General features: G+C 64.7%; 5 protein-coding genes across 5 annotated transcripts in view; 2 read left to right on the forward strand and 3 right to left on the reverse strand.

Moving 5' to 3' along the window:
- Positions 1–1,186: 1,186 nt before the first annotated feature.
- Positions 1,187–2,042, reverse strand: PFL1_00540 (uncharacterized protein; the record flags this gene model as incomplete). The annotated part of the gene is made up of 2 exons (XM_007878034.1): positions 1,187–1,847; positions 1,972–2,042. The coding sequence occupies 2 exons, from the start codon at positions 2,040–2,042 to the stop codon at positions 1,187–1,189; spliced, it is 732 nt and encodes a 243-aa protein (XP_007876225.1).
- Positions 2,043–3,893: 1,851 nt separating this feature from the next.
- PFL1_00541 (uncharacterized protein) lies at positions 3,894–4,591 on the forward strand (the record flags this gene model as incomplete). The annotated part of the gene is made up of 3 exons (XM_007878035.1): positions 3,894–3,909; positions 4,035–4,294; positions 4,412–4,591. The coding sequence occupies 3 exons, from the start codon at positions 3,894–3,896 to the stop codon at positions 4,589–4,591; spliced, it is 456 nt and encodes a 151-aa protein (XP_007876226.1).
- Positions 4,592–5,125: 534 nt separating this feature from the next.
- On the reverse strand, positions 5,126–5,827 carry PFL1_00542 (uncharacterized protein; the record flags this gene model as incomplete). Its single annotated transcript, XM_007878036.1, has 1 exon — positions 5,126–5,827. One exon carries the CDS (start codon positions 5,825–5,827, stop codon positions 5,126–5,128), a length of 702 nt encoding a protein of 233 aa, XP_007876227.1.
- Positions 5,828–7,088: 1,261 nt separating this feature from the next.
- On the reverse strand, positions 7,089–9,761 carry PFL1_00543 (uncharacterized protein; the record flags this gene model as incomplete). Its single annotated transcript, XM_007878037.1, has 1 exon — positions 7,089–9,761. The coding sequence occupies one exon, from the start codon at positions 9,759–9,761 to the stop codon at positions 7,089–7,091; it is 2,673 nt and encodes an 890-aa protein (XP_007876228.1).
- A 2,638-nt stretch (positions 9,762–12,399) lies between these two features.
- PFL1_00544 (uncharacterized protein) overlaps positions 12,400–17,035 on the forward strand; it is a gene marked incomplete at both ends in the record, with an annotated part of 4,957 nt that continues 321 nt past the window's right edge. The window contains one exon of the mRNA XM_007878038.1: positions 12,400–16,980. Within this exon, the coding sequence (XP_007876229.1) occupies positions 12,400–16,980 (4,581 nt within the window). The remainder of the gene's footprint in view (positions 16,981–17,035) is intronic.

Below are 17,035 nucleotides of genomic sequence, written 5' to 3' on the forward strand. Positions count from 1 at the left end.
GTACGTACGTACGAACGACGACGAACGAACGAACGGACGGTACGGGTACGGGTCGGGTCGGGTCGGGTACGGGACGGGACCGGACCGACCGACGACGACGTACGACGACGACGACGACGACGCGCCGTCTCGTCGTCGTCTCTCTCTCTCTCTCTCTCTCTCTCTCTCTCTCTCTCTCTCTCTCTCTCTCCCAAGCCCTGCAGGCAGGGCCCATGCCCAAAAACAGAACCGCCTGTGCCTGCCTGCCTGTCTTTTTGGCCGGCCGCCGTGCCGCCGGCATCTCGCCTCTCGCCGCTCGCCCTCGCTCGGAATGGCGAGCGAGCGTGCCACGACTTGCCGCCACCAAAGTCGGATCTTCTGCTGTGCTCGGACCAGATTCTCCTACCTCTGCTTCTCCTGCTGCCGCCGCTCACATCTGCTCATTGTCTGCATGCTCGGGCGCCGGTCGGGGCAACGAAGCGGCTGTGGCTGCACTCTTTCACTACTCTGCAAAGCGTCACGCGTCGACGATGTCGCCCACTCCCTTCAAACGAGTAGGTAGAGAAGCTTGCAAGGGGTTTCTTCGTGATTGGTGTACCGTGGCAGAGTCGCAGTGGACTCTCGCTACGGACGGCAAGCTGGTGGTAGTGTGTGTGTGTGCGTGCGTTACATGTGGGACGGCTTGGGGGGGCATGCGGGTTGGAGTGATCCAACAAGGGGAGAGGGGGAAAAAAGAGGGATCGACGCTGCGACAGGATCCCGTAGACCCCGCACCTTTTTTGCTCCTCGACTGTGCCGCGCGGCGCTCACCAATCACGATAAGGAGCCGAACGAGCCGTCGCGGCAGAGTCGAGCAGCGAAGAGGGCGGGGAAAACGAAGGGGGCATCGAGGCAGCGTCGGTGGCGGAAAGGCGAGGGTTGGAAAGCGTCGCTCGAGAGGCGCGGACTAAGGTCCGTTGCGCCGGTCTTGACCTTCTCCTTCCAGTCTCCCCTCGCCGTCGAATTTCGCCGGGGCGTGCGTGGTGTTTTGGTGTGCGAGATCGACCATTTGTGTCATTTTTTGGGTGTGTGTGGCGAGACAGGGTTGCGAGAGAGGCTAGCCGATACAAGAACAAGGTGACAGAACCGGGGTGGGGCCAGTGCAGTCTCGTCGCATCGTGTGAGAGAGGAGGAAAGGGCGAGGCGAGGGCGTGGTCTGCGCACCGCCTTAGGCCTTGGCAGCCTTGGCGGCCTTCTTGGCCTGCTTGGCAGCGGTGCTCTTCTCCCTCTTCTCGGCCACGCGCTTGGCAATGAGGGCGTCGTACTCGGCCTTCTGCTCGGCCTGCTGGGCGTGCTTCCTGCTCTTGAGCGACCTGAGGTGGCGCTTGCGCTGGAGGCGCTGGGCGGTGATCAGGCGCTGGATCGCGGGCGCCTTGGTCTTGGGCGGGGCGCCCTCCTTCTTCGAGGGGACCTCGCGGCGGATGACGTACTTGCGGACGTCGTCCTCCTTGCTGAGGTTGAAGAACTTGCGGATGTGGTTGGCACGCTTGGGGCCGAGGCGCTTGGGGACGGTCGACTCGGCGTCAGTGAGGCCGGGGATCTCCTTCTCGCCCTGCTTGACAACGATCAGGTGGAGAGCCTGGATATCGGGGCCGACGATGCAGCCGCGGACCGACTTGCGGCGGCGCTCACCAGTGCGGCGCTGGCGGTAGCACGAGTCACCCTTGCCGAGGAGCAGGCGGACACGGTTGGGCAGGAGGACACCCTGCTTCATGGGGAAACCCTGCTTGTCGTTACCACCACCGATGCGGAGGACGTAGCCCTTCCACTCCTCGCCGAGCGAGTCGACCTCGACATCCTGCGACATGCGCTTCTCGTAGAAGCAGCGGCTGTGGTCGTGGCAAGAGTTTCGCGTAGTCGACGGCCGAGGTCAGCCATCGAGGCCCCAGTGCGCGGTCGCAATCAGCGAGCATCCGCCCGTCTCGACATCGTCTTCCAGGTCAGATCACTCACACAAGGCGCTCATCCTGGATGTCGAACGACTTCTGGGCACCCGTGGCCGGGTTGGCGACGTTGAGCTTCATCTGTAAGAGGCGCAAGGACAAGAGTGCAAAGGTAAGTCTGTGCATGTCCCGAAGTGCTGCTGCACGACCAGCAAGCTGAGGTCGGCATTCGGCCGACCGCTCGCCCCTCGCAGATGTCGTATGCCAGCCGGTGTCGGTCGTAGGTTGGTCGGAGTGGATGGTGCTGGTTTGTCGTCCCGATCTTGGAGAAGTCGGAGGCAGCTCGCAGCTCGATGGTACGACCTCTCCTTCCTCTCAAGTATGCCAACAGCCGTCCGTCTTCCACCAGTCTCCCACCGTTTCCGATTCCTTGCCTGTGGGAGATTGCCATCAGGCCAAGTTCGAAGGTGCCTTGTGCGGTATCCTAGCATAGTCCGGAGTCCAGGCTGCCGCTGTGCAGGGCGCTGCCACGGAAACCGACAGCATTCCTACGACATCCCTCGTGCTTCCATCGCTTCCTCCGTGTCCTTCGGAATCAGGGGCCGTAGAACCATAGGTCTTCGGGGACCCATGCGAGCTGAACGGATGTTCCAAGGAAGCCGGACTTCGGGCGGACGTGGCGGCGGCCACTTAGGATCTCTTTGAATCGACAGAAGGAAAGCGGGTCGAAGGGCGCCGCATAAAGCGGGCGGATCGATGTAGAGTGGCGGGTCGAGAGGTCTCCCAACGGATGTCGGCAGTAGTCGATGTATGCAGGTCCTTTCGACACCGATGTCCGTAGGGCGAGGCGGACGATGGCGGCGGCGACGGCGAGAGGCGACGGCGGAGGCGGTGGCGAATGCGGCGGCAGCACGACACCTACCTTGATGGATACTTGATGGTGAGGGGGAGGAGGACGGGCAGGGGATGTGAGGTGTGACGATCGTGAAGGGGACTGAGACGCAAACGACGACGACGGCGACGACCGCAACTCACGCCAAGGCACGAGCCGCCCTGCGCTGTGCTGGGCCCGGCGTGCGCCCAGCCCAACTTGGCCTGGCTGGCCCCGCCTCGAGCTGCCCGCCAGAAGACTCTCGCTCCCGCCTGAGGCCCCCACCCTGCGCTGGCCACCGCCCGTCCAGCCAGCCCTGCCTGGGCCAGCGGACCCGCCGACCCGCTGGCCCCTCTCTCGCGTGCCCGCCTCTGCAAATTCAGCCAGCCTCGAGGAAATTCCCACGCTCTGAGGCTGGCGTGAAGAAATTCAAAAATCGAGGAGCAGTCGATTTTCGCTCGGTGCCGAGAGACGGACCGCGAGACGGAACAGCAGGCCCACCCAAACTTTTGGCTGGCGACGGTTGGGCGAGGCAAGCGTCGGCTGCGAGCAAGGGCCGGGCCAGGTCGGTGGGTGGGACCGACGAGGGGCCCAGGGCGGCTGGCAAGCTCATGTCTCCGCTCGCTCTTGCTCCTCCCCTCAAGCATCTGCTCATCACCGACATCTCCCTCGCCCTCAAGATCAACATCTACTAGGTGCGCATCTCGCCGAGAACCATCAGTCGCATAGTCGCTAGGGGACACTCTGTCGAACGCCTTCGCTGACCTTGGAACGCTCTCCTCTTGTTGTACATCTCCATTGCAGGTGCGTTTCTGCAAAAGATGGCGGCTGCGGAAGCTCGGAATGGGATCGGATAGGGATGGTCATGGAGGAATCACTACCATCAAATCATCTTCAAGCTCGTCGGAGGATCCCGCCAGCGCGACGGCACCCTGGTCCAGACCGAATCGGCTTCGGAGCAGGCTGCTGCTGGAGCGTTGGCACAGGCGGACGAGGTGGACGCGGTGGCACGGGTCGGAGGATATCCCATGAGCTTCAGATCGGTCTCGTGCTGACTGAATTGCTGTCTTTTGCCGTGTCTCTGGTTCTGGTTACGGTCGTCGTTGGGGCTGGTAGCCAAAATGGGTCGCATGCACTGTGAGTACGGCTGGCAGTTGGTGGTGCATTCAGGCCCGAGTAGCTCGGCCTGGCTATGGCGATGGCGACGGGCCAGCGTTGTGCTGACATGGAGTCCTCTCACCCCTTCCATCCTACGAACACAGCCAAGGGAAAGGGTATCTCGAGCTCTGCTCTGCCCTACCGCCGCACCCCCCCGTCGTGGCTCAAGGCCACCCCCGAGGAGGTTGTCGAGCAGATCACCAAGCTCGCCCGTAAGGGTATGACCCCCTCGCAGATCGGTGTCCAGCTCCGTGACAGCCAGGGTGTTGCCCAGGTCCGCTTCGTCACCGGAAACAAGATCCTCCGTATCCTCAAGAGCCAGGGCCTCGCCCCCGAGATCCCCGAGGACCTCTACCACCTTATCGTGAGTGGTCCAGCTGCCGCCGCGCGAGATCGAGCTGGTTCTCTCCCTTCGATGCGCATCTTGCTGACTGTGCCTTCCGCTCCACCGCTGCCGCCCTCGCTTCCGCGACCCGAGCAGAAGAAGGCCGTCTCGGTTCGCAAGCACCTCGAGCGCAACCGCAAGGACATGGACTCCAAGTTCCGCCTCATTCTCATCGAGTCGCGTATCCACCGCCTGACCCGCTACTACAAGGCCAAGGGTGCCGTCTCGCCCACCTTCAAGTACGAGTCGGCCACCGCCTCGACCCTCGTCGCCTAAGCGCGGTCGTAGCCCCCTCGTCACCGTCTTGGCCCCCTCGCTTCTCTTTGTACCATCCTCCCACCACCCACACATTCCACGCGCACCAGCGTTCAAAAGGGAACGATGCTGTCTCATTCTCGCCGCCGCCTGTGGAAGGAGCGACGTCGCACCCCCTCTACCGCTACGTCATGGCCGCCCTTGTATGCTCGCTCTCGACTCGCGCTCTGCGAACACATCATGCACCCCATGCGTCCACCTCGGTCCCCACTGGAGTTTTTTTTCCGTCGCCGCCGCCATCGACCCGTCTTCGTCGTCTGTTCGCGCTGTCTCCGTTGCTGCTGCTTGTTGGCCGCATGCTTCTTGGCCGTCTCGCTGCGTCGCTTGCGTCGTTCTTGTCGCTTTGTCGGAGGGCTGGATGGGATGGCGAGGATCGCCTTCTCGCGACGCCCAACGCGAGATGCGATGACTTCCAGCAACTGCACCAGTCGGCTGCCCGACGTCTGGTCACGCCCCCTTTCGCTCGCCATCTTGGGGGCCGCTCTCGAGCCTCCCCTAGTGCTCGTCGAGCTGCCCTTGGCGCTTGGCGAGCTCCTCCTGACGCTTGTCGAGCTCCTCCAGACGCGTGGCGAGCTCCTCCTGGCGCTTGGCAAGTTCCTCGTGACGCTTGTCGAGCTCTTCCTGGCGCTTGTCCAGCTCCTCCTGGCGCCTCTTGAGCGGCTGGTCCTGCTCGCTCATAGCGACAACCTTCACTAACGTCTCTGCGAACATTTCGCCGAGCTGTTCGAGGCTGTCTTGTTGCCGTCCGCGGATCTCCTCTTGAAACTGCTTTAGTTGCTGCAGGAAGGAGATGCGCATCTCCTCAAAGATGTCGGCATACTTCTCGATGACGCGGCAAACCCGCAGGATCTTCTTGTCCGTCTCTGACAAGGAGGGATCCTCCGTGCACTCGGCAAGATACTGCTCGTGAATATCAAGCCGAAGCGCCTCCCTGATGACGGTGCCAGCGTCGGCTGCAACGGGTGGGACCTGTCGGCTGTCCTGCACGGTACCGTCCTCGGGAGCGGCGCCGCTCTCGGGCTCGTTGGAGGGAGCGGGAGAGGTCGTGCGGGTACGCTTGTGGTTGCCGGTGCCGGCCTGGTCAGCAGGATCGGGCTGAGCAGCGGGGCCGGCCTCATCATGGTGCGCCGCATCCTTCTTCGCAGCGGGCTCGGGTGAACATGACCTCTTGGGACGCGCCGAAGGATCGACAGGCATCGTCGGGCTGGTCATGAGGAAAGAAGTGTTGCGATGAAGAAGAGGGGAGGATGTGAGAGACGGACCCGTGATGGGCGGAGGGCAGAGACGAGAGGACGAAATTGGGAGGAGATGGTGGATGAGTTAGGAAGAGGGGCAAGCCTGATCGCAGAGGGAGGAGTCGTATTTATACGATGTTGGACAGAGGGGAAGAGCGGGCAGGCAAAAGAAGGAAGGGAAGACTCCGTCTCCCCTCCTGCGCAGGGACAGGCTTGGCTTCCTTTCGCTGGGCAGGAGACGTGCGTGCGACCGTCTGAAGCTGGTTCGTGTCGTGTGCAACACGGCAACCGCGCCGCCGTTCGACGGAGGCGCAGCACAAGCTAAGGTGCGAGACCTGCGGACGCAGCAGACCGAGCAAGGGACAGAATGAGCTCATTTGATCAAGTCGCACAGGCGCAGGCAAGACAAGGTTCGAGCTCAGGGCTGTGTATGTGCTGCTCTTGTTTCATACCGGGCATGGACGCGTCGCGATGCGGCGTCGGGGCGCCGTCTTAGCCTGCAACTGCGCAAGGGCCGGCCGTCATAAGGCGCAAGCCCTGGCCGTGCCTCTCCGTGCCAGTGTCCATCGTGCGGCCGAACGGGGTCTTGGCTTGCCTGGTTGCAGCGTACCTCGAGCTGCGCGAATGCGATCGCAGGGATCGCGACGTTCTGGCCACAGCCGCGCCGAGTAGCGACGAGTCACGATTCAAGTGTACTGAATTCCGAACCAAGTGCGGAAGACGAGAGTGGAAAGGTCCGAGGGAGGGAACGCGGCCAAGATGACGGCGGGGCAGGCTGGGAAAGCATGCATGCTATGGGACATCGAGCGCCATGCCGGGTGAGGGGGGCTATTCTATGAAACAGGAATTGGGTGGGACCATAAAGACAGTGTGAGGTGCTTGATGCTGAGACGGGGACGGGGAGCAGGAAGAGATCGAGGACTGCTCGTGGAAAGGGAAATCTACAGGTGACATGGGATGCGAGAGGATGCCTTTTCGACGACGCAAGGATGAACGAGGACCAGCCGTGAGGAACCATTGCGCGGGATCTACAGATACTGAAGAGGCGGGGAAGACTGGACTGCGGAGAGGGAGAGGGGCGGATGGCCGGATCGGGATCGGGATGGAGAACGGTGTTGGGAAGGTTGGCAGCGACGATGGAGCATGAGGCTGAGCAAGGAGGTAGCGGGACGGTCGGGATGCCGGCGGGAGATCCGAGACGTTGGCGATGCTGCCACCGCCGCTCAGACGTCAAAGATGCCAGAGCTCTCGCCGTAGCTGGGCAGCAGCGTCTCGGACCTGGGCTCAGCCGAACGGTCGAGGGCGGCCTGCCTCTCCTGGACCACGGCGAGCCTCTCTGGCGTGATGAGGCCGAGGGCAATCTGCTCGCCCAGCTCCTCGTCCAGGTCGACCTCTGGCTCGTCCGGGATCGCGTCCAGAGAGGGAAAGTCGAATCGAGGCCATGCCGAGGGCGCTGCCGGCTCGGGAGGTGTCATGGGCGAGTACTCGGGCGCTTCGTCGCCGCCGAGCTGCACAGATAGTCGCGCGGGGGTGTGAGCAAGAGGCGTGGCGTCGTGATCGTCGTCGTCGTCGTTGCGCTCGTGATCGTGGATGTGGTCGTTGTTGCGGACGTGGCGATGATCGCGGTTGTGGGCGGTTGCGGCCGGAGCCAAGCCTGGCGTTGATGCGTCGAGGCTGGGTCGCTCCTCGCCCTGCAGCTCATTGCGGATGCTGCCGGCCACCAGGACGGGCGGCGTGACGAGTTGCAGGTGCGCGGGCGCATCCGATCGCGCATCCGTCAGCCCGATCTTGACGTGGATGCGGTACTCGAGTCGCAGCGCCTTGAAAGAGAAGCTGGGCGTGACGAGGCAGAATTCAGGCACCATCACGGGCTTTCCCTTCCTGCCGTGGGTGCCGCCGCCGCTTCCGGCAGCCAAGCCACCGTGGCTATGCGCGACCGGAGACAGTGGCTTCAGCACACGTTCGTAGCGACTGATGACGAAGTCGCCGCCAAACATCTGCCGCGTTCGGCCGGGTTCGTAGAATGGCGGCAGCTGATCCTCGGACGTCCGCTTGAGGTTGAGGATGCGGATCCTCTCGGACCATGATTCGGGCCCGCTGAAGCCATCCAAGCAGTCGGGCGACTCGGACTCGACCGTTAAGGTGCCCAGACGCGAAAACGTCAACACCGAACGCAGCAAGTTGAGCTCGAGGGTGGGTTCGACACCGGCGGCCGTCTTGGCGGGCATGCGCAGCTCAACGCTGAAGGGGACCTTGGTCTCCATATAGAACGCTGCTGTCGCCGGCACCGAGAGGATGGCCTCGACGCCGCCGATGCCAGCAACCTCGGTCTCGACGGTGTGGGTGAGCCAGCCCGTGAGGCGGCCGTCCATTCCCTCGGACACCTTGACGGTGCTGACCTTCTTGACCTTGGGCTGTTGCGCCAGGGTCGACAGCCGCGGCACCGAGACCTGCGAGGCGGTCCGGGTCGGCATCCGTGCTGGGCTGGTCTCGCGGGGGAGCGCGCCGAAGACCTCGGTAGGCTCTCGGTAGCCTCCGAGATCCCGAGTCCACGAGTCCTCCTCTTCCTCGTCGCCCTGCGCTCCACTGTCGTCGGCGCCTGGCGTTCCCGGCTCTTCGTCGGAGCGCTGCGTCGTGGCGGTGGCGTTGCTCCGCATGCGACGGAGGCGCGGCAGGTCCATGTTGGGCACCGGCAGCGCGGCCGTCATGGGCGGGTAGGGCTCCACTTGGAAGCTGAGGATCAGGCGCTCGCCTCGCTTGGATGGCAGCAGCTGCGAGCCGAGCCTCTGGCGGGTGACGATGATGTCGATCTCGTACTTGATGTGGGCCATGGGACGGATGGCGCGGTGGCGGCCGTACCTCTCCCTCGCCTTGTCAAAGATCTGGGTCGCCCTGGGCGGCTCGTAGCGGGTCTCCATGCAGATGCTGGGCGGCAGGTCGACAAACTTTTTGCCGCGCTTGTAGGACGCCTTGAGCTTGTTGTCGAGCAGGTCGAGGGCGGTGGCGGGGATCTTGATCGGCAGCGCGAACTTGAAGGGCACAGCGAGGTTGTTCTTGCGACGGTGGTCGACCAGGCCCGAGGCTTGGAGGTCGAAGCGGCCGCTCTCGATGTCGGCCTTGGTGACAAGGGTCTGCTGTTCGCTGTAGAACAGAATCTGGCGCTTGGCGATGCCGTGCTCGTTGTCACCCGAGTAGAAGCTGGCGTCGCCGACGCCAAAGACGCTGGTCTCGAGGTCACCGCGGACGCGCGCCTTGATGCCCGTGATGATGCCCCGCTCGGGATCGCAGCGAGCAAGGTGGACCTGACCACAGACGTCCTGGCCTGGCCGGTAGATCTTGTCGAGCGATCCCGGCCCATCGAGAAATGCCGTCGTCTGGCAGGCATTGCGCTTGGGCGCCGATGCCAGCGGCTTGACCTTGCCGTCGATCTCGATGCGGGCCGAGTAGCCCTTGTTGATGGCGCTCGAGACGCTGAATTCGGTTCGGGCCGTCGCCGTCGAGGCACGTCGGCTGCGGAAGGTCGGGGCGCGCGCCAGTGCGGCGCCGGGCCGCTGGAGCGGGAAGGGATAGCCGTCGGCCACGGCCGATGTCGAGCGGCCTGCGTCGACCTCGTCGGTCGGGGAGAGATCCGAGTCGTCGGTGGTCTCAGGCGAGCTCGTCAGGGGCTCCTGCTGCGACGCCTGGAAGACGGCGTCGAGCTGCGCACGACCTGCCTGGACGAAAGAATGGACGCGTTGACGTCGAAAGGCGGCGCCCTCGGCATCCTCGTGGGTGGACCGCAATGGAGGGCGAGGCGGTGGATAGTTGTTCCTCGCGCGGCCTTGTGAAGAGCCCCTGCCAAAGGTGCCGGAGCCGCTGAAGAAGCCTCTCACCGACGACGTCGACGAGGGAGCCATGCTGAGGATGATAGAGCTGCTGCTGCTGAGGAGCCACTGTGCGGCCGCTGGTCACGGTGCAGAGCTGGGTGTCGGATACCGGGGGCGGAGCAGGCACTTTTGGACACGGCGAGGACGGAAGAGACCGATGTTGAGTGCTGATGCGCGGGGTCGATGGAAAGGCGGGGTCGACGGTGCGAAACCGACTCGACGAGGGACGGAACGGGGCCTTATGTCGAGATGCTAGGGAGGGGGACGCAGGAGGGCCAAGGTGGGTACACCGGCCACCGTACTGCTGTGTGCCATGGAAGAAAGGGGCTGGGGCGGGAGAGCTGGGGCTGGCCTGGCTCTAGAGCTTGAGCTCGAGCTCGAGGCCGGGGCCAGGCGATGGGTCCGGGCGGCACGGGCACGGAACGCTGCCGGCCGCGGAAGACTCCATGGCCTGGCCTGGCCTGGCCTTATCGCGGATCAGATCGCCGGTCATGCCCGCCCATCATCCCCCACCTCTGCCTGCCCCCCGCCTTTGCGGGGTCAGCACTCGACCGTACATGCTGTTTTGTCTTGCGGAAACGAAAGCCGGCCAGAGGTCAGCGTGCCAAGGTGCCGTATCACCATCATGGCGGCGGCGGAAGGCACACCCGACACGACCCGAAGGGGGATCCGTCGCCCAAAGAGGAGAGGGAGGCGGCCCTGATGTTGGCAACGGAAAAGGACGGCCCTCTTTGGCAGGGCCGGCAAGAAAGGGAGCAAGCAGGAGGCTAGGATCGGAAACGCCTCCGATGGCCGCGGTTTCGCCGAAACCAGGCCAGGCGGCCAGGCCTCGCGAGATTCCCCGTGGGGTGAGCCAAGCAGCCAAGCAAAGGCCAAGCAACAGAGAGAGAGCCAAGCAACCAAGGCCAGGCAGCCAACTCCTCTGCTGGCAGCCAGCGAGGTGCATCCGATGGAGGCGCCCACGTCCCTGCCTCACCTCGCTCGTTTGGGCGCTGTCTGACCGGTGGCTTTCCCTTGCCGGCGTAAAGCCTGTGGCCGGCTGAACAGTCCAGGCCCGCCCCCTGTGCGGAAGGTGACGTGACAGGACCCTCGCAAGAAAGAGAGCGCGCGAGTGGCCAGCTCGCTAGCAGGCTCGACGACGTAATCCTTCGCGAAGCCGACAGATGCTGGCAGGTCACGACCCAACCGTCTGCTCTGGCGGATAAGGGCGCCGAGGAGAGAGGAGGAGTCGGGCCGAGCATCCTGGTCGGCAGCTGGGCACCACCGCTCAACGAGCAGCCGGCGGCATCTGGCAACCGAGGCGACCAGATCATCTGGAAGGCTCTCGCCTTGGCTGGGGTTCCCTAGCCTCTTTGTCTCCTGCTTGCCATCGACGATCTAAGCTCGCTCGGGTCTCCGGCTCAGAGGTCTGCCTGGAGGCTTCGAGGGTCAGCGGCGAGGCTTGACGGACGGGCTTCTGTGCCATGGTCGGCAGACTGGGCCGACGGCGAGCACACTGGGCCGTCGAGGGACGGATCGACGACTTTGGCTGTGCGCCATGACGACGGGCTAACTGGGGTGTGCCCTCGCCTTCTCACCTGCGACGGTGTGGCTTGCGACCCGATGGACAGCCTGAGAAGGTCCACGCTGCACAGCGAGCGAGCAGGAGTGTCCGGTCGGGCCGACGTGACCAGGGCCAACGCCTGGCCATCACGCTGAGGGCTCTCGACGGCCTTCTCGTCGCTGCTGCTCGGCCGATCCGGGGCTGGGGATCAGAGCTCGACCTGGGCAAGTGTGCACGCGGCCAGCCTAACCAAAGCTTTGACTGCTCGACTCGCTGCTCGCCGCGCCAGGTGGAGGACGGCCGGCTCGCTGGCAACGTCGACGAAGCCCCCGGAAAAAATCCGACGAAAAGGCGAGGCACGCAGGCAGCCGCTCTTCGATTCCAGCTCAACAGGTGGCTCAGACGACGACCACGGCGACCACCAACACCACCACCATCACCGCAGCGGCCTTGCCGGCAGCAACGCCTCGCCTTCATCCAGTCACTCGTCAACGAGAGACCATACGTCGTTACCGCAATCTCGAAATCCCTTCATTCGGCGACCGCCTCGCCCGCGAACGAGCCGCCGCGCACGTCTCCCTCACCTTCTGCTGGCCCAGCGGACGAGGAGCCCCTATCAAAGCTCGTATCGTCGCCCCGCGGATTGTTCAAGATGCAGACTCCGACCTTATGACCTTGTCCACCTCGTCCGTCTCGTCTTCAGCCGGCACTTTTCAACTTTTGACCAGCACACACGTAATCGCCAAGCTTCTATTCACAGCCGCCCGCTGATCCACCATGGTGGTAGAAGAAGCAACAGATCGGTCGCCGGGCCATCACGTCGGCAGCATCAGCGCCGCTTCGTCGCCGGATGCCACCTTCCGGCTCGACGACTTGAGCAGCCCGTCGAGCCCACTCGACGATCCGCACCAGATTGATCCGGAATCTGACCGCCATCTGTCGTCACGCGGAAACCATGCACCGCTGCCCAGTCCATCCCACTTACCGCCTCTCGATTTCGATGAGCTTTCGCCGCTTCCTCCGGCTCGGCGCTCAGTGCTGTCGCCTGAAAGCCTGCCCGCTGGCCGTTCACCAGCGATCGCCAAAGGCCCAAGCTCGCCGTTCAGCTCCTTGAGATCGTCTCCAATGCTCGAATCCTTCCGCCTCGATGCGTCGCCCCAGAAAAGACCGTCAGTACAAACCGAGAGCCCACAAGCACTCAAGGCTCATCTGGGCGTAAGTGCGAAGGGCAGTTTCGACGATGCACGGTCTCGGCCGAATCCTGCCGACGGCGAGGTACCCGCGGCGAGGTACGTGACGGTGTCTGCAATCCTGTCCCGCTCCGAAGTCTACTTTCCTGCGGGCTCTCGGCACGCCGACATCCTCAGAGACACGCTGGGCGAGGGCCAACGAGCGATCCCTCCGACATCTCGCGGGCCTAGCGACGGGCTCGTTCAGCCCGACGCTGCCAGCTTCGGGGTTCGCCGGCGCGGATCACGAAAGGCGCCCAGCAACGGAAGCGCACTCGAGGCCCTGGGGGCGCTGCTGCTCCACAGAGACAGTTCTGGCAGGGTCTCGGGCCTCAGCCTCACCAAGGAGGGCGAGACGCAGGCTGGATCAGGGTTGCCCGCGCCCCAAAGGAGCGTCGTCCAAAGCTGGACGCAAGCCCTCAACGAGATCAGCAAGCTGCGCCCCGCCTTTGCCTTGTCTGCGGCCAACCGCGACGGACCTGACCAGATCGCTGGACGGGGTACTATCGCAGAACGGCGGGCGAGGAAATGGGGAAGCATGCTGCTGCGTCAGGGCGGCGCAGCGGTGTCGGAGAGTGACAGCCCTCAGGCCGGGTACAGGACGGTGCGAAGCGGTCGCAGTGGTCTCAGCTTCGAGGTCGGGATGCCCGCCGGCTCGTCACCGGAGCAGGCCGCCTCGGACGATGGCTATCGCGATCGTTCTGGGCCGCGAGGTCCGGCACAGCGCATGAGCGGGTCCCTTCCCGGCACGATTCTGCTCAAAGCGGGCAAGAGACCCGATTTCGGGAGGAGAAACTTTTCCGAGTACGGCCCAGGATCGTCCTTCAACGCCGAAAGCCTGCCCGAGGCACCGCCAAGTCCCGTGGACATGCCTGGCGCCTGGCATGGTGGCTCTTCTTGGAGGGCCAAGCCGGGAGAGGGCTTTGAAGAAGGCGCGCTGCTCCTCCCGCCGCCACTGCTCGATGATCAAGGAAGCGATCCGCACACCTTCGAAGGTCTCCTCGGCGTCCGACGTATGCGCGAGCAGGCCAAAGCACGGAAGCAGATGGAACGCCTCAAGGCTCGCAACCGGCCCACTCACAAAGTGGGACCCTTGGTGGCTCTGCTCAACTTTGTCAGAGCCGCACATGCCGCCGAGAAGCAGTCGCAGGCTGGCAAGACGAGGCCCGAACGCCTTACGCGGAGCATGTCGGAGCCAGACACGATACGCCAAGTCGGAGGATTGAACGCCATCAACGGGGAAATCGAGCCAGTCGCGGGGCTGCCGTCCGAAGTCGCTCACGCAGCTGAACAAGGGCCCCGCGAGTCAGTGAAATCCGTGCCGACTGCCCTTGGTGTCGGTCCTGAGGCAAACGCCGGCAGCGATCGACTTGCTATGGGAGCGATGTCGATGTCCGACATCGGCGACGGCCACCTTGCCGAGCCCAATGCATCGAGGCCGCAGGCAGCGCTCACGGCGTCCCCCGGTCTGCAAGCGGCCCGTCGACGGCAAGCGAGCCTGTCGAGGAGAGGATCCCTTACCAATCCAGTCGACACCACCGGCAGGCAGCTCAACACCGTCTTTGAGTCCGGAGTTTTCGACCCGGTCATTGCGCATGAATCGCGCAGCATGTCGCCCCGACTGGCGTACGCGGCATCGCCTTCCATGGGACCCTCGTCTCAGGCCTCATCGGTCTCGGGCCACGATCTGCCGTCGGCGCCGAGGCTGCTGCCCATCCAGCTGTCGCTTCCGCCTTCGCCCTTCACGCCCCTCGGCGTCGATCATCGCTCGCAGAGTCGAGACTGGCGCTCCAGCAGCAGCAGCAGTCTTGCGTCCGACTACTGGTCAGCGAGGCCCATCCCGCACGCGCATGCACCGCAGACCCCACGGCTCGGCCCCACGATACTGAGCGTGCCGCCGTCGCCCTGGACTCCACACCAAGGAAGCTGCGCCGAGGTCATGTATCAGCTGCACTTCAACACGAGCAGCTCCTCGCTCAGGGCGCCCGGCACGCCCCGCCTGATACCCACGCATCTCGAGGTGCTGCCCTCGCCCTTCCCGACTCCAGCAGCCTCCCGGCGGGGCTCAGTCGGCGGCGAGAGGCGCACCTCGACGTGGGTCTCCGCTCCTGACGTCACCCCCGATGCGGCCCTTGTCATGCCGGCGATGAGTCCGAGCAAGGCTTCGGCCGATGCCACCAAGGAGACGGCCCCGAGGTCCATGGATGCATCGGAGCAGGGCCCGCCCGAAGTTGCAGGTCTCAAAACGGCCAATGGACAGGCGCTCCGGCTTCGCCGGGCGAAGGGCGTTCGCGAGGCCCTCGAGACCGATACTTCGCGCCTGACGCCTTCGGCCCTACTGCGAGACTACCCGGAGTCGGGCTCGTCGACGCCGACCGTCGCTGACCGGGCGGATGCCTCGCAAGCCGCAGGATTCCCCCCGCCAGCTCTCGAACCGCTGTCAGCATCACCACCAGCGCCAAGCGGAGATCAAGAGGCGTCTGTCCCGCGGCAGCGGTCCTTCTTGCTATGGTTCTTGGTCGGCGACCTAGGGCTGAAGGACACCAGGTCAGCTGGATCTCGCCAGCAAGAGGAAGTCGGCGGAGTCGCCGGACTCCTCGTCCACATCTTTGGCTTTACGGTGTTTTGCCTGGCCCACCTCGTCGACCTCATCTGGCAGATGGCCGAACATGTGGCGCTTGCCTTTTGGTTCGCGCGATGGCTCCTCATGAACTTGACGGGGCAGACGGTGCTGTCGCGCTGCGTGCTCGAAGCCTACCGCCTGATCCAGGCCGAGTGGGCGACGGTGGCCGAGGAGGACCACGAGGCGCGCGGGTCCAAGAAGCGACACCGGGTCGACGCCGAGGCAAAGGCCCGCGGTCTCAGCCGATGGCAGGTGGCCAGGGGCCTCTTTGAGCTTTTCTGCCTCCAGAGCGTCACCAGAGAGCGTTACCTCCAAGAGGGAGCGGGACTCGTCAAGCTCGAAGCGTGGTCGAAGCACTCGCGCCTCGGCACGCCGGCTGCCGATGGCTCTCTAGGATCCGGCCGCCTAGACATCGGTGCTCAGAAGGCTGCAGCGCGTGCTGCCATTGAGCAGGCGACGTGGGCGGCATCGCAAGTCGAGAGCGGAGACGACGATGACGACGACCGCGATGGCGACGACGACGACGACGACGACGACAGCAGCGACGAGGAAATGATTGTCACGAACCGAGGCCACGACATTCTCGAGTTCTCCAAGACGCCACGGCTCGATCCCGTCAGGCCATCGCAGCCGCGCAAGCACAGCGGCTACTTTGGCACTTCGTATCCCGCCACGGCTTCACCCGCCCTGCGGTCGTCAGCGAGCGATGTCGCGAGCGAGCTCAAAGCGCTCCGCGAGAGCCCTCGCGAGCTGGTCAAGACGATCAAGTGGGCCAGCCGGCTGGCCATCTCGGCGTACGGCCTGCACGTTCACATCGTGGACCTGCCTCCGACCTTCACGCCCTCGGGAAACCGCTTCTCGAGGCAGACTTTCGCCTATCTGTCGCGCCTCGACGCGGAAGACGTGCTGCACGCCGACATCCAGACGCTCGATGTCGAGGCCAACTACAGCCCGACATTCTACATCGTCCGCGACTACGTCCGCAGAGTGGTCTGCGTCGCGGTGCGCGGAACGCAGAGCTTCTCCGACATCATCGTCGACCTCGAGATGCGGACCGAGGAGGTCGAGCTTCCTCAGGTGCAGCCGGCGCCGGGCGAGGAGTTCCGGTGCCATGCCGGAATCTGGCGGGCGGCGCGAGCGCTCGTCTCGCCCGACTCGAAGCTGTTCGAGAAGCTCCGCCTGGCGCTCGAGGAAAACGAGGATTTCGGCGTCATCTTCTGCGGCCACAGCCTGGGCGGGGCCATTGCCAGCGCGGCGGCGCTGCTGCTGGGCGAGTACCGCGTTCCCGATGGCGCCGACCGCGACCAGGGCAGCTGGTTCACCAACATGTCGAGCGGACTACCGGCGCACCGGCCGATCCGGGCCATCAGCTTCGCCAACCCGGTCACCATGACGGCGGACCTGGCCAGCCGCGCGGCGATGGGCTCGATCCCGCTGGTGACGAGCGTGGTGTTGGGCAGCGACGTCATCCCACGAGCGGGCCACGGCCAGGTGCGCGAGATCCGCCGAGTGCTGGGAGCGCTGTCGCGGGTGCGGCGGAGGCTCGCCATCTCGTCTTCGCCCGACGACGGCGATGCCCGGGTGCACATCGTGCGCAGCTTCTGGGACTGGCGGTCCATCTGCCAGTCGACGAACCCGGACGACGTGATGCTGCACCGCAAGGAGCGCATCGAGGAGCAGCTGTGGTCGCTGCGGCGCGAGGTCGAGTCGGAGCTGTACGCGGCGGTCAAGTCGCGACTCGACGAAGCCGGCGAATCCGCCAGCGTGGGGGCGACGGGCTCAGATGGCGGCGGTGGCGGTGGCGGTGGCGGGGGCGGGGCGGTCCTCGGTCGGTCCTCGGTATCCGCCCTCGCCGTGGGTGGGGCCGGCAGCAGTGCGAGGCGGCACCGCTGCACCAGCTGGCGGCCAG

The sequence above is a fragment of the Pseudozyma flocculosa genome, assembly GCF_000417875.1.
Source record: "Pseudozyma flocculosa PF-1 unplaced genomic scaffold scaffold00001, whole genome shotgun sequence".
NCBI lineage: Eukaryota > Fungi > Basidiomycota > Ustilaginomycetes > Ustilaginales > Ustilaginaceae > Pseudozyma > Pseudozyma flocculosa.